At 43.7% G+C, this 16,720-nt stretch overlaps 1 protein-coding gene across 1 annotated transcript in view; it reads right to left on the bottom strand.

The window, feature by feature from the left end:
- COG5 (component of oligomeric golgi complex 5) overlaps nt 1-16,720 on the bottom strand; it is a gene marked incomplete at its 5' end in the record, with an annotated part of 68,633 nt that overhangs the window by 2,064 nt on the left and 49,849 nt on the right. Inside the window, 3 exons of the mRNA XM_009572851.1 lie at nt 10,856-10,935; nt 11,499-11,625; nt 12,115-12,191. Of these exons, the coding sequence (XP_009571146.1) occupies nt 10,856-10,935; nt 11,499-11,625; nt 12,115-12,191 (284 nt within the window). The remainder of the gene's footprint in view (nt 1-10,855; nt 10,936-11,498; nt 11,626-12,114; nt 12,192-16,720) is intronic.

Here is a 16,720-nt window from a genome sequence, read left to right as displayed (position 1 = left end):
GGTGATTTCCTGGCTAAGTCTTTTGAACTGCTGCTGTCCTTCGGGAAATGCTGCGCTAAGCCACAGACAACGTGTCTCTGCATTTGTACGTCTTTGCTGTGTTCTTCTTATACATTGTCATAGGATGTCACACATACAAGTAGTCTTGTGTGATTTACACAGACATTTCAAAGCTGAAAGGGACAACTGTGATTACATACTTGTCTGTACGTAATTTAACTTGCTTTACAACACAGGGTCACCTGTCATCCAACGATTCTAGTGAAGTATTGTTGAATGACAGCATATCTGTAAAACAAAGACTTTGTAAATGCTGACCTGTTCAGATTTTTGATAGTTCATTAGGCCAAGTTTGTTTTGCCATACTTAAATACGGCTTCTAATTTAATTGATTTTTCCTCTCCGTTTTCTCTTCTATTTCTTCATGGAATAGATGCAATGATTGTGGGATTTCCTTCTGAAGTCATTTGTTTATATTATGTTCCATTGGCGCTATTTACAGCAAAATTGTGACATTTGGGAAAATACATGCACAAACAACAGCCTCCATTTCAAGTGGGGACTAAGACACCTCCCCGTACGCGGCTGTTCCTCTTCTGGTTGGTGCCAGCTGCAGCGCTAATACAGACTGTCATCACAGCCCTTCCCGGCTGTACCCAGGCACCATCCCGCAGGGCAGCGAAGCTGAAATCGTCACGCTGGGTCACTGAGTGGGGAAGCAGTCCTGGGGTTTTGTCTCCTTCCTTCCTTTATGGAAGCGTGGGACAGATCAGCACGGCTGCTCTGCCAGGGAGGGGGTCTGCTGGGTTTTGTTAATGTGGCAGGAACATTCCCGGTCCCACTGGGGGAAGGTGGGTGCTTGTCGTGCGCATCTGGGGAGGCGAAGGGGGCCGTGGGGTTGAGGGAGATGGTAGCAGTGTCATGCATATAAATACACAGCAACTGCTGTAAGATGGTGGGCTGGGCCAAGGCAGGCATATCTGTGTTTATGTTCGCTGCTACTTCCAACAGCTGAGCGTGCAGTGAAATACTGCGTTCCCGCACAGAGTTCAGGGGACCTACAGCAGCACTGCCAACCCATGCGTGCCTGCTGGCAACTGGAGGTGACGAGAAGTGAGTAGGCATTTAATTAGGTAAGGCCTAATGAAAGCAGAAACACTCAAGAGCGAGACTCAGCCTGTGTTTCATGCACACATACAGTCTCCTCCTGGAGTAAGATGACGAGAGAGGAGAGGCCCAGACCCCTGTGGGATGCTGCAGCACTGGGAAGCTACTGCCAAGTCTAGCAAACCTGGCAAACCAGAATAGGAGATGGTAGGAAGAAGTGGGGTCGTAATACACTTTGTTGCCTGCCAGTAATTACACTTTGTTGCTAAACCAGCAAAGGCTCTGAACTTCCTAAGTGAAAACTAAAACCCACCCATGGCAGCACTGCTGGGAATCTCAGCAAAGTTCATTTATTAACAAGTGGGAGACGCTCCTGAGGCCAAGAGCCTGTACTGGGTTTGCTGGAGAGAAGTGTCTGAGCATTGGGTTCCGCTGCCAGTGACAGCAATGACAGCCTGACCCCATGGGCTGGTCCTGGGGCTGCATCTGCTCTTGCCAGCACTTCTCACCTCCATCAAAGCCAGGTGCGGACCTGTAAGCCTCCCTGCCAGAGTGCAACAAGATGAGTTGGGTGGCCACAGGATGAGTTGGGTGGCCACACGCGCACACACAAAGAAACATGCTTGCAGTCAGACTCCCTGGCCTGTCGCTAATGGAGTCTGACAGGGAGAGTGAAGCGTGCAACTGTGCCGAGCACAGGACAGGAATGAAACAGCACAGGCACGAGGCGATGCCCACCACCCACCCCAGCTCCTGCCATCCCCAGGCGGGGCAGCTGGACGTCAGATTCCCTCTTTGCTGAAACCCAGGGCACATTGTCTGAGACTGAGGTGATGCAAAAGGAGGATGGACTGGATCATGGGAGAGAGTTGAGAGGTTTCAGAAGAATAAACTGACTGAGCAAAGAAACAGTCCCTCATGTTGGCGGGGCTGCACTTGACAGCTCTTCAATTTTGATAACAACTTACTAATGAGTTACTGCTGAGGGGTCCACACCAGCTACCAACACACTCTGAAGAGTCACTTGGCATTTTTTGCACATCAACAAACAGCAAGAGAAAAGTTATCCCCTGTGACAGCCAGAAAGGCAGGGAAAGAATATTTATTATATCTAGCCAAAATAAAGCTGACTTTTTGCACCTGGTCAGTTCCCTGAAAACCTGCAGCCTGCTCTTCCCAATCATCTCTGGGAAGCGAAAGAGGCAACAACTAAAAAACTGCTTGCTGCAGCCAACAAAGCGCTTCCGGTGCAGCTCACCTCGCTCCCAGCAAAGGCCATCAGCATGACGGACTGCAGAGAGATCAGGCACATCCGCAGGTAAGTTTCAAATCCCAAGATTTAAAGAGACTGGGTGAAAGGGACAGCAGGTAAGTGTGCTTTTTAGGTAAACTGGCCTCTCGGGGCAGGGCATGTCATAAGCAGACTGAGCAGCAGGTGGGAGATGCAGGCAGGGAAGGCTCAAGGATCCCATCAAGATGAGGGGAGATGCTTCAGAAGAGTCAGCTGTGTCTCACATTTCCACTCAGGTCAGCACTCAAATGCTCTGGTCAGCAGTAATTGTTAAACATGTTAGATGTTAGTTACCTGTCATACTGTCCCTCACAGCATCCTTCTTGGACAAGTTGTCCAACTGTGGGATCAGCGGGTTCACAGTGCGCTGGGTGAAGAACTGGCTGAAGGGCAGGGCTCAAAGGGTTGTAGTAAATGGGGTTACATCTGGTTGGCGACCAGCAGTGTTCCTCAGGGTTCAATTCTAGGGCCAGTCCTGTTCAATATATTTATCAATGATCTGGATGCAGGAGTTGAACGCACCATTAGCAAGTTTGCTGATGATACCGCACTGGGAGATGCTGTTGACTCTCTTGAGGGACAAGATGCCTTGCAGAGGGATCTAGACAGATTGGACCATTGGACTATGATCAATGGATGAAACTTAATGAGTCCAAATGTCGGATTCTGCACCTAGGACAGAGTAATGCTGGGCCCAAATATAAACTGGGAGAGGAGCAGCTGGAGAGCAGCCCTGCAGAAAGGGATCTGGGGGTGCTGGTTGGCAGCAGACTCAATACGAGTCAGCAATGTGCCCTGGCAACCCAGAGGGCAAACCGCATCTGGGGTGCATCAAACACAGTGTAACACACCAGTCACAAGAGGTGATTATCCTGCTGTATTCAGCACTGGTGCGGCCTCACGCTGAGTACTGTGTGCAGTTCTGGGCCCCACAATTTAAGAAGGATGTGAAGGTCTTTGAGTGCGTTCAGAGGAGGGCAACAAAGCTGGTGAAAGGGCTGGAAGGCATGTCCTATGAGGAGCAGCTAAGGACTATGGGCTTGTTTAGTCTGGAGAAAAGGAGGCTGAGGGGCGACCTCGTTGCTCTCTACAGCTTCCTGAGAAGGGGAAGCGGAGAGGAAGGGGCTGAGCTCTTCTCCCTGGGATCCAGTGACAGGACGCGTGGGAATGGTTCAAAGCTGCGCCAGGGGAGGTTTAGGCTGGACATTAGGAAGCGTTTCTTTACCGAGAGGGTGGTCAAACACTGGAACAGGCTGCCTAGAGAGGTGGTCGATGCCCCAAGCCTGTCAGTGTTTGAGGCATTTGGACAATGTCCTTAGTAACATGCTTTAGCTTTTGGTCAGCCCTGAAGTGATCAGGCAGTTGGACTAGATGCTCGTTGTAGGTCCCTTCCAAATGAAATATTCTATTCTATTCTACTCTATTCTACCATTTACAAGGTAGAATAGAATAAGTGCTTTGTATTAAAAAGACAGTTGAGAAACTCCTGTGACAGTTTTCTTACTGTAACTGTCATTCATCTTGCTGAATCTCTCCCCTTCCACTCACCAGTGTCCCTGTCTTTTCCTCTATACACTCCCAAAGTTTGTTGGGTGCAAATAGTTTTTAGAAGTCATCAAAAGCTGAAAATAGAAAAAAACGTATTGACCTGTTTAACTTTAAAAGCTCTGACACCTCTTGGTGAAGTTGTGGGTTGGCATCATTATCCAGATGGTAACACTGCTATCCCTTTGTGACTTTATCTCCTTGCTTTGAAAAAGCCCTTGAAAAAGATGACAGAGATAACCAGATCCCTTCAGATGAAAGGGAGAAGCTTTACCCTAAAAGCAGCACCCAAAAGCACTCAATGTCAGCCCTTGATAATCCTTAGGCAGATTGTTATTCCCATCAGATCAAACAAGAGGGAATGAGATTTAGGCTACGCTAAGTGCCAAACACCAGTATTAGAGTCCTGCTGTCACACCTTCCAGCAGCTTTTATCTTTTTTCTTTCTCTCCTGCCTCAAAAGAATCTGATTTAACTGGCAAAACCAACTCCATCAGTAACAGCTGCTGTCCTCTTACAAATCAAAAAGCACCTAAAAGGAACTTGGTGAATTGTTTGGTGGCCTCAGAACCGCCCAGACCCTTCTCCTTCCCAGCAGGGACCAACAGCCAACAGAAGTTGATCTTCGTCAGCTCTCTTCCGCTTTGCTTGCTCTTTTACTGTGGCTTTGCTTGCGTTGTTCGAGAGAGAGTCAAACGTCATCAATATGACCAGCCCAGGAACATCTTAAGTAACTCTCTTTTCTGCTCAAAAGGCAACCAATAATTACTGCTCCATCAATATTATAAGGTGAATTCTCAGGCATTTTTCTGAAACAGACCTTGTATAGCTCTGCATTAAACAATGAAAATAAAAGCCTTCTCAATACTCTAAGACTAAATGCATTCACTATTTTCCCATGTCCCATGTTTGCATCTCCAAGAAAAGTATTTAAACGCTCTAATGCTGAGTGTTAAAATACAATTCATAATCAATAACTTGACCTGAAACACTAAAATGAAAGTTTGGTTCTTCTCAGACAGTAAGAGTTTTGCTAATGGCCAAATCCATGACAAAGGCATGGTGAGCATCGACTTCTCACTAAATGTAACATTTATGTCAGGCTCCCTTGACTTGTCAGCCTTCAACTTGTGAATGCTATTTTGCAAATGCCACATCTCCCATGGGTGGGGATTTCACTGTAATTCTGGAGAAACGACTGATGGGAACTGCAGTGCCAAGGGAATGAACAAGTCATAGAGAAACATCTACCACCCAACAGAGGACACGGGCACCTCCAGAGCAGAACCAACCTAGAGAACTACCTGCTTCATGTACCCATTGAGGCAGGGCAGCAGTCTGCCTCCCACATGGGCAGGCGTAAGAAAGCAGCTGGAGGGGCCTCGCACAGAGTGAGAGGATGAAAAGCTGCTGCAGCTGGCAAAGGCTGGAAGCCAAGAGGCAGAGCTCCGTACCCTAGCTGGTGACCTCAGAACAAGTCATCATCATGGTCAAGCTCTGATCAGCTCAGGAAACTCTTCCCTGCATTGCTGCCCATGGTAACGACACGATGGTGACAGGCCAGGAAGCCTGTCCATCCCATTAGGAACAGCACCCCTGGTAACAAAAGGTCCAGGTAGTACAACGGCAGAAATCACGAATCCAGGGAGAATGAATGTTTGGAGTCCAGAGAATAATGGTGAGGTTGCTTCAGAGTGTGAGGGAGGAATGGGCTGGGAGAGGTAACCAATGGTCATAAAGTAGATGTGATTTCAGAAGTACATTTGGGATGGGAACGTTGCTTTTCTGAAGACAGTTGTCAGGTCTTAAAGGTGGGATTTCGGGAGTGTGACATACAGAAATACGGACAGTGCAAGAAGCTGCTTACAGCAAAGCAAGATGGTTGCTGCTGCACACAGCCAGATTTCAGCTCAGGCTTGTAACAACAGGCTTCACTGAAGTTGCCGAGATGCCTACATGACTGTACCTCATTTTGGGAGATAAATGAGTTTAGTAGCAATGTTAACACTTGAAATGCAGATTTTATGATGACATTTTTGTAAACTTTACCAGTCCTAGCTCAAACGAGCTTCTGTAAACTATGCTGGCAGTACAGAATTCAATTCAGATGCACTGGTTTACCATTAAAATCTTGTATTAAAAAAGGGTAGGCTTGCTCCTGTAGAGGACACTGTAAAAACACTAGTGTATAAGTAGTGATGGAAAAATAAACAGCATCATTGGGTGAAAGCAACATCATCAAGTCTCCAGCACAGAACAGATCACAGCTGTTGTCATATAAAAAGACATAATTTATAGTTATATTACCGATATTTAAGAAGATGGAAGAAACCCTGTTTATGTAATATACGAAACATACTCTTGAAGGGATTAGACTAAATAATGCCCTAAATTCAGCATCTTCCAGTCTAATAAAGGACATAAAACCTGTTCAGCAATCTGTTTCTATTTTAAAAGACAAGCTATGGTATACATTACAAATATTGTTTGTAAAAGAGAGCTATGGAAAGTGGGTTGGTGGGATGTTCTGCATATATTAATGCTTCATTAAAAATGCCATAAGAAGTAAGGAAAAAAAAAAACCCCTAAGTTTAAGATGCCCTCCCACATAAGGAAAAGGATTTTAAAGCACTTATTAAATTACTTCACTTGCTTGAGCAAAAACATGAGCTTTCTTGGAAATCCAGACAAGCTGATTATATAAGACCCAGATAGTTCTTTTTTAAAATGTTATTTCAACCCATGAAGATTTGTATCTATGATTTGGGCTGTGGTTCTTAAAGGGATATCAATACGTATCATTTAGAATTACTCTAATTAATTAGTTAATTTTATATGGAATTGTGAATACTAGCGCTACCCTCCTGGGCTCTGACTCGCTCAAATGGAGCCTGATTTAAATTGTAGGCTTCAGAAGAGGCAGGGGTCATCTTTCTGTTCAGTAGCGGGGTAGCGCCCTGTGCAGTCAGGTCGCAATCAATTAGCAGGGCAGTTGGAGGACAGCAGGGCCAAGGCTTTTCTTTAGTACTTTGTTAAAAGCTTTGTGTTTGGTCTGCAAACGTCAGGGCAAAGAGGAAAATGGAAAATATGCTGTGTAAAAGCACATTTGTCTGACACTAGATCTATTTAATCAAGTGCTATAAAAGTTGCTGTAAAACCGAACAGTAAAATCTCCAACAGCATCATCTGTAGAACAACAGATTAGCAACAGACATCTCCGGTTTATTCCAGATTGCATAATAAAGAGATCAAAGGAACCGTGCGTTGACAGACAAGCATAAGTGGCACGGAGGGTTTTTATGAATGGCCTGGTGCTGGCCGGGGGAGTGCTCAGAGGCGCGGGCATCACAGCCAGCACGCGGCAGCCCTCTAGCCACGCTGCGTGGCTGCCGCTTGCTTGGTTTAAGCCGAGCGGAGCAGTGACCCAGCACGGCTCTGCTGCTTGCGGCAAAGCTGTCACACTGCTGCGCCTAGCGAGACTGAACCTAATGCACAGATGGGGCTTTTGTGGTGGTCCCCAAGTTGGCATTTCTCCCTGCCCCCCAGCAGGTTAGTGGTCAAAGCTGCTCTCTGGCTCAGGATATCAGCTCGTTATGAAAACAAACACTTCACCGGGCCTGACTTTCAACTCTGCTCCAGCAACGGTGCGCTTGAATAAGGGGCGTTTACCCACACTCGAATGGTAAAGGCAAAGAATTTGGCCCTTGAGTGGATGAACAGTCCTTCAGGCTGGCTCAAGTCCTGCCATGTCTAACAGGAAGGTTTCTTTTATAGAAGAAAAGTTGAGTTTTCAAACTTAATTTAAGAAGAAAAAGTGCCCTGGCTCCTTAAAGAAGCACTCCTTTCAACACAATCCCCACTCCGGGAGGACGCCTGCAGCAGGGTCATCTCACCTAACTTCAAATGCCTGCAGGGCAGCTGTCTGCCTGAGAGAGCTCCTGTGTCCCAGCCCACGCTCCCTTCACTGAGCAGAGAAAATGGAGCTTTCAGGACACAATGCAACTGACCTATTTTAGGTACCTACTTCACAATGAGATGAATCAGCCCCAGCAGCGCCTGTTTCTCTCTGTTGGCTATAAAGGGAGTCTAGCTAATATACCTCTGGCCAGGTAAATCCCACCCTTCATGCTGAATACAAACAGAAAGAAATGCACAAAAATGCTCAGAATGCTACAAATTCATAACATTAACACCACGTTGCATATGAAGCATTTCAGATCTACAGAGCGGAAGAAGCACTGCAATTAGTGTTAATATGAAGCTGTAAGGATTCTGATGACACAAGTAAATTAATATCTAAGCAGCAGGTCCCTAAAGTAATTGCACAGTTGTTACAAAGGGAAGTTGCAGAAAATTACCATTTGCAAGGTTGCAGCAAACGTAAAGATAATTTCTTCATGTAGGTCAGTGCAGGGATCTGAAGGCTCAAAACATCCAAGGTTCAATTAGCACAGCTGAACAACTACAGGTGGAAAAAGCTTGAAGAGGGTGACTGCTAAAAGACTCCAGACAAATGAGCAAGATGCCTGTAGTTCAACTTAGGTTCATATGAGACTCATGAAGAGCAGGCTCTAGTAATAGAGTATTAAAGAAAATATGAGTGAAATATGTTCATACTAGTGACTGACGTTTGCTTGCCTGCCTTATGTATGGATAATCAGCCTATTTAGAAATGACTAACAGGCATGAGAGGAGATGGTAAAAAGGTGAATGCATATGGCAATCCCTACAGAGGTTACCAGTGTCTGCAGAGGAGAACCATCCCCTTCACTCACTGCATTCAAGTGTTGGTCAGGTAGCCTCCACTCTTTGCTCCCAAACATGCAGTGCTACACGAGCTGCCAGTCAAACTACCTGAGGGAAGAGTCGGCTTGACAAATCCAGTGTAGTTAATTCATGTGGCTCAGCAAAGCTGCATGAGTGGTGCCTGCAAGCAGTGGGCCTGGGGATGGATGGAGAAGCAGCCAAGTGTGGGCAGTGACAAACAGCCTTGCTCTGGCGTACCGACAGTAGGGAAAAGCCACTGGAGTGCCAACAGAGGCCTTTGGGAAGGGCAGATCTCCAAAGTTGCCCCCTCCATGCCCTGGGAGGACGAATGTCTGAGCAATGTCCAAGCGCTCCACAGTGCAAAGCAAAAGGACCACAGTCTTACTGTAAAATGCTCAAGTGATAACCTTGCCAAGTGATAATCTTGCAGCAGCACATTCTTGAGATTACAAAGTTAAAATATTTCAATAGTGTATCTCATGCAAAATGAATAAAGGATTCAATGAAAGGATTGAAATGAAAAGCTTAAGTATTCCAGCTATGCTACTTGGTCTAATGGATAACACTCTCTCTGCCTAAAAGCCTTGTCCCAAGGCTTGTCCCTTAATACCTCCATGGTCAGAGCAATTTATCAATGTCTGAACATGACCACAAGCAAGCCCATTAACTGAATCAGTCTGGATGAAATTTAGTTGCAAGCAAAGACAAAAATGTGTTGTAGTTTAAGGATGGCATTTTCAAATTTGTGTAAAAGGATTGAAGAGAACAAAATCCCATCAGTTCTCAAATGATTTGCATTCTTGGCTTTCCCTAACATATCTGAAATTCAACATTGTCAGTTTTGCCAGTACTATCAGGACAGAAATTACAATCAAAATATTCATAACTAAGTTACACATACAGCTGTATCAGCCCTGTACCTGTTATCCATTCCCCTGTAATTCAAGGTGTCATGGCTTAAGATACAAAATAACCTAGTTTTGTAGCCAAACTAGACTAACAACATGTATGCTTTTCAAAAGGTACTCTTTTAATACACATATGAAGAGACACAGTTTGCATTTTAGTATTTTCGAAATAAATCCTACTAACATCTACTGGTGATCAACTAGTATTTCCTTAATCGGCCCAAGCACTACACTGGCCTGTATGGTGCCATCGGCTTCAAGAACTGTAAATATTTATAGCAGACTCCTCTTGGCTGCTTTAAAAGTGTGGACAGACAATGGTCGATTTTCTCAAGCACAACCACTGCTGGCTGGAACTTAAAAGTCAGCTTTTATGATTTCAGCAAAAGTTGGCAACATCCACACATGTAAGTTCAAGGACAGAGTTGGCTCCCAGGCCAGATCGAGCGTGGTGCAGCTATGTGTGACAACCCTTCCCGTGCCACTGGAGTGTGTGACACCGAGGTCAGGACAGGACACCGAGAAGTTGGCTGGAAGAGTTAGGGCGTTAGGAGTCAAATGATCCTGGAATCCTGAGGATCCTCAGGCTGGCTCTGTCATGTTCATACAACACATCTGTTCTCTCTAACATACTTTAAAAATCTGCTTGTTTTGAAAAACAAGACTCTTCATAACTTTTCTTAACATTTTAAGATGCAAAATACTATTTAGCTATAAAGACATCTACCCTAGGAAGATTTTAAAAATTTGACATTATTATAACTTCCTAAAGATCCCAGGCTGATTTCCTGAAGAATAACATTACAGGGGTGTAACAAGGGTCTTCCATTTTTAAATTCCTACCTACATTTCCATTGCTTAAGCTTCCAGAGCTTCTCTTCCCTGATACAGAAGACAGGATGGCTGCAGCCTTGATTTTCCAACAGTTGAGAGAGGCAGTTTTGATAAAACACAGTATTAATTTAAACCATCATTGTGCATGGTTTCCTTCTTTTGCAAGAGGATTATGTGCTCCTTGCAAAGGCACTAGAGGGTTTGGGTATGGGGGGCAGAGGGAAGTGTTCAGTTTATATATTCTCCCATTTTGCAACTCATCCCATGAGTGCAGAGAGGGTAATGGTATTTATGATACATCTCCTATAGCACATTTTTTTACTTTTCAAGACCAGTCCTGGTGGGCAGGTAAGTTACTGCTCCGTTATCATAAATGTAGAGAAGAAAGAAGCATGATTTTTACCGTATGAGAGCAAGCCTGTCTTTTTCAGATGGATGATCATCAAGCCACTGGGAGTAGCGGGCAATGGACCACTCAGCCCTCTGATACAGAGAAACACAAACAACAAAGACCAATTACACATAAATGTGAAAAAGGAATCACACACACACACCAATTTCAGAATCAAATATGACATAAATGAAGGCCACGTGCGGCTCTCTTAATACTGCAATGATGCAGAATGAGTTACGGAATCAGAGACAATTAACAGAAACAGCCCAATACGTTATTTGGGAGCTCAGAGGTGATCTACATCAGCTGTTTGCCCAATTCTGACAGGGGTTTGAATCTAGATTTCCTGCATTTTACATGAGCAGGATCCAGGCAATTTGCAGTCTGGGATAAGACCTGCAATTTCTTCTATGAGCTGACAGAATATTAAAGAATTGAGAGTCTATTTAAAATCAGGTTATCATCTTCCTACTGTTAATTAATCAAAATACGAAGTCAATGACCATAACCCCTTTGCCACAATAAAAACAAAAGCCAACAAATCATATAAAGTATGAGCTTGAATACTTTTCAACTAAAGTAACTAGGGTGAACTACAATGTTCATTCCTCCTTAGGACATCCTGAAAGGAAAGACAGGTTGATCTTATTACCTGGAAGGGTGATTTTAACTCTGGTGGTGCTCTTGTAAATAAGAACTGAAGAATAATGCTGAATGGAATAACCTCTCCCAGAGCTGGGCTACTGGCAATATGCTCACTGGTCTGGAACAGCAGTGGTCTGGAAAAATGTAACAATATACTTGTGAAAGGAAGAAAAAGCTTATCTTATGCATTAGAAAAATGCCTATATGGTGGCAATATTGTGTTAGGATAGAATAATTTAATTTTTTTCCACTAGTCTGCATCTTAGGTTTTCAACACAGGTTCAGTTTGTAAAAATTTACAGAAGTTGCCTATTGTAATTAAACAACACAGGACTGTAAATTTTATATTTCAGTGAAAACACTTAAGGTAACTATAGAACTCACCGTTGCACTGAAAGCAACACAAAAAAGTACAATTTGGCCAACATTTGCATGACAAAGATTGTTAAATCATAGTTATACTCTGCATAAAATTTAAAAGAACTTTAATCTATTTCTAATTTGCAGGTGGGTGTTGCCAAAAAAGCTCTCAATTCAATCAGAACTAACATGAGGTAATAAATCAGTTTTGAAATACAGTTTGGTCATACTGCCAATTGCTAGTTCCTACGACTGCAACTCACCTGAACGACCTCAGCTGTCTGTAAGATTTTCCTAGGTCAGAGACTCGCCGACACAACGGTGCTACTGCTAACTCCATCTATAAAAACAAACATTTTAATTTGAATTAGATTGTCCCAAAATATAAAACTTAGTACTGAAGTAGCCTGCCTTTAAGTAATAATCCAAACTTGCAGACCAAGTCACTGAGTTCTTGCTGGTGGCTGAACTTGAGACAAGAAACTATCCTTTCCTTTCATACTGCATTGCCCAAGCCAAGACTTTTGCCATATTCTTAGCAACACAGTAAGCATCCTGTGACAAACAATAGTGATAGTTTATGGTTAAGAACACAAGGGGTCTTGTGAGCTTTCTGAGACTGAAGATTTGTTTCTTGCAGCAGGTTTATTTTGTTGGTGATGAGTTTCCTGATGAAGCACTTGTGTCAATACCCCAAAACTCTGACCACAGCCTGTGAAGAAAACAAATCTAGGCAGGTCTCCACAAATCACTCCTAAAGCAGTAAAAATGCACACCCATTTCAGCTGGGCATCCTTTCCTTTGGTGAAGGACGAGGTTAAAGTGATTCCTTCTTGAATGCTTGGCCCCAAATTCTGGGGCACAAAACCTACGCAGATTAGATAGAAGGCAGCTGGGACCTATTGCCACAGGGTCATATGGAATCACAGGCAAAAAAGCATCAGTAAGAGCATTATTTTCATACTTATTTTCATACTGTTTCGTCTCTGAGCTACAGCAGCCATCTTTAAAACCAAACAATTTTCAAACACTTTGTTTTTTAAACACTGGAGTTCACCCGCCTTTTCGAACAAGAGCCAGGTTCTGCTTGGGTTTTTACATCATTCACATGAGACTAAATTCTGCCACAGGCTCTTCATTAACAGTGAGGACACAGAAGAGAGACAGAACAATTTCACTTCCAGATCCCAGACTGAACATGAACATTACATGGCAAAATTTCAGTTAATATGCACACTAATACAAACACCACCACTCAAAAAAGCCCGTAAGTAAAGTAATTTTAGCCAGATGGGGATTAAGTCTTTATTTTTTGCATTCCTGAAGTGTCAGTCAACAGAGGAATGCAAGCTTTATTCTCCACGTACGTTTTTTAAAATCACCAACTTGAAAGACTATTCAGACTTTGATTTCCACATAATGCACAATTAAGCTAAGGTTCAAGGGACGAGAGCTAAAATAAGTAAGAAGATCAAAAACACCATAAAATGAGCTTCCCATTTAAGTAACATTGCTGAACGAGTTTCAAAGCATTTGTGATAAGACACTATTTACAGCGAAGTCTTTAATACTATTATTCTTTCCAGCTGTAGCATTTCCTCAGACAGAGCTGGCTGCTGGGCCACCGGCTTCGCCAAGAGCACGTAACTATGTTGGGGTTCCAGCATAAACAAGAAAGATGGTATAGCAAACTATGATGCCATAGTTCATCTAAACCCAGAAGAAATTAAATCAGCAATTAATGCAAATCAAGGCCATACACTTAAGGCACCCATCTTAAAAAGCAGGTGGCAGGATGGGATTCATCTCATCTACTTCTCAACATCTACAGGTTCTCTTCATACTCAGTGGAGAGAAACAGCCACCTCTGGGGTATGATGCATCTTTCCCCGAGACAGACATCTAAAATAGGTCAGGTGGGTCATGTTGTAGGAGTATCCACCTACATGACACTCAGTCAGACAAAGCTGAGAAAGCCAGAGGGCCTAACCCAGGCACCTACGCTTCCTCTACAGACAAGGAGAAGAGGGCACCTCTGAAGGGCGATGGGGAAAGCCCCACAGAGCTAGCCTACAGGCAGTGCAAAGCCGCTCCCCGAGCCTAAGAACCCTGGAGTACATGCCCCACATCAAGCACTTCCAGGCCGCTTGAATCTGCGTTTTATATTAAGCAGCAACATGCAGAAGCAGAAAGTGAATAAAAATCCAGGAAGCAAAAATAAGGATCTTTGTCTTCTGCTTTCAGATGAATGTTCCAGCCCTGGGTAATAGCCCAGCTCCCTCCTGCCTGCTGCCGTTCTGGTCCCCAAATCTACTACTCTAGGCTATGAACTGGCCCCTTTTCAGGGGGGTGGGATCCCTGCCCTGTCCTCCCGTAACCCTCGCAGCCTGGGGGCTAGGTCACCTCTCCTGCATGCAGGCACAAGGAGTACCTGTTTCTTGGGCTGAAGAGCATGTACAACCCAGCTCTGCAGTTCCTGAGGAAGCACGCTATCCACCACACAGTGCAAAAGGCACGCAAATGGGAAGCCAACGTCCCCACGCTTGAGGAGGAGCTGTCAGCTGCTGTGCCATATGCTGAATTTGCCGGCACAAGGGAGCGAGGTTGAGTGCACACTCCCAGGACAGGCAGGTTCTCCCTGGGGATTTCTGCAGGGAGGTGCCCCAACTCCAAACTGCGATGAAGCTTAGAGCAAGTTCAGCATGTTGTTCCCCCAGATCCCTCGGGACACTTCTGAGCAGGTGTGGGAGCCAAGAGGCCAGTCTGCTGCACAGGATCAGGAGCAAGTAGCCAAAAAGAGGAGCTAATTAAGTAGGCTTTGCTGCATCATGATACAAGAACTCTACAGACCCTGAAAAACAAGTGGGAGCAAGACTTGGATTTCTCCAGAGCTTCTTTTCAGGAATCAGTATTGGCTAGGGGCAGCTGGAAGTAACTGATATCCTGCAGGAGCTGGTGCTGCAGCTCTGGTGGGAGCCGTGGGCTTGTAGCTGTGAAGAACCAGGGAGAAGATAATTCTTTTAGGTGCTTTAGAGAATTTGATAACAGGCAACAAACTGCCAGTCTGACTTGTGGAAACAGAGATGCATGGATCAAACTGTACTCATGAGGGGAAAGAAATCCCAGCATAGCAAAATATAATTTTGCTTAATAAGTTTTAAATGATTGTTTCACTCCTGAAACATAATATGATGTAATGAGATGTAAGTGAAACTTTCTACAGCTTAACCAATTCCTTATGAAAACAAGTTTAAATGATTTCTCTTGAACATACTTGGCAGTTTCCATAAATCAACATTTTTAGTCTTAAGTCCTAAAGAAGAAAATTTACTTTGGAAAATTCTATTACTTCATCTTCAACCTTTATTCACTGTAGGAAATTATTAGTATTGCTAGAACTAGATAGATTTAATGGCAGCAGATGGTTGATTCGTGAAGTACTAGTTGCCAAAGAAAACAATTGTTTTTAAGCTTTGCAGCATACTATACCATCTCAAATTGACTCATGAAGAGTGGGAATGAGTGAAAACTAATGTGGTAAAAATGTACATAAACCACAGAAACTTTTTTTTTTAATTTACAACACTAGTCTGCTATGTGTTATAATCCAATCTCTCCAATAAAAACTATACTTCGCATAATAACTAAGATTGTTTTCTTCACTTGATTTTAGCTATTTGTCTGAGCCCAATGATGTAGTGAGATACTACAGCATGTTTCTGCTGTGACATTCATTTCTGCAGACCCACTGCGGGGTTTTGTGTTTCCGCTGAGCATTGTGCCGGCCAGCACCACTGGCCCGGGAGCGAGTGCTGGGGAGGAATCATTTGGCTGGAACAGCTGCTGTTTTTAAGGTGCTGGAATTGGGCAGAGGATTGAGCATACATCACTTCTTGGTTTTGCTACCTGTCATCACCTGAAGCTGCATCAACTGTTGATTCATGCAGCACGTTTATACTGTAGCAGCTTTTGTTATGATATACAGCTATAGTTTCCAAAGCATTTTGGTGAGCTTTTACACAGTGGGTGATGTTTTTGGCTGTCTGCAAGCCAGTATTTGTATCGTGTGTGCAAAGCCTTTCATATAGCCATGTCCTATGGACTTCACATATGAAAGGGTAAGTAGCATTTTTTGTTCGCAGAACACAGTGGCAGACACACGCTTCTTCTCAATGATTCTTGCTCTCTAAGCCCAAAAAGGCTATATTATCTTTTCTTCTCATATGACCCTGCCATAGCCCATGGCTAGGTGGTCAATTATCTGTTGAACTATTCACTGGCTAGCCATATTGTAAAAATACATCACATGGCTGGCTTCTCTAATTGGATTATGTTCAGCAACCCAAGGGTGAAGTTAATATGTAGTCTAGATACAGATAATGCATATATATTGACGAGCGCTTTGAAAAACCCCATAGTGAAGTTATTGTTTAGTGCCTATTGTGGTATTTTCAAGCTCTCTCATTACTAAACAGCTGTTTTTTCAGCTGGAAAATCTTAACATTAAATTTTTAGCAATTACATTTCCTCCTGGCCAAGATGAATTCCAAGTTTTTAAATGTTAACTCAAAATGCTTTTTTCTAGCCACTCACCGGGAGAGAATGCTTTAACAAGCAAGGGAGCAGAAGAGCTCTGAACTATTGTATGAAAGAAGATGGCCTTGAAGGGATGTGGAATTTGATTTCTCCCCCATGCAGCCATTCCAAAACTGTTGATGTTTAAGTAAATCCTTCAGCTCCAATACCTCAAAAATAACACACATCAGAAAGTAATTTCCTCCTTCCAGTAAGATAGTTAGCATTAAACATTAAGTGCATTTTAGCTTTACCTTATGTGATTACAGCATCCTGCTTCTCTTACTTCTCCGT

The sequence above is a fragment of the Fulmarus glacialis genome, unplaced genomic scaffold, assembly GCF_000690835.1.
Source record: "Fulmarus glacialis isolate BGI_N327 unplaced genomic scaffold, ASM69083v1 scaffold1820, whole genome shotgun sequence".
In the NCBI taxonomy this organism is placed as follows: domain Eukaryota; kingdom Metazoa; phylum Chordata; class Aves; order Procellariiformes; family Procellariidae; genus Fulmarus; species Fulmarus glacialis.
Note: the sequence above shows the minus strand (reverse complement) of the source record. Positions and strands in the feature narration are given on the sequence as shown.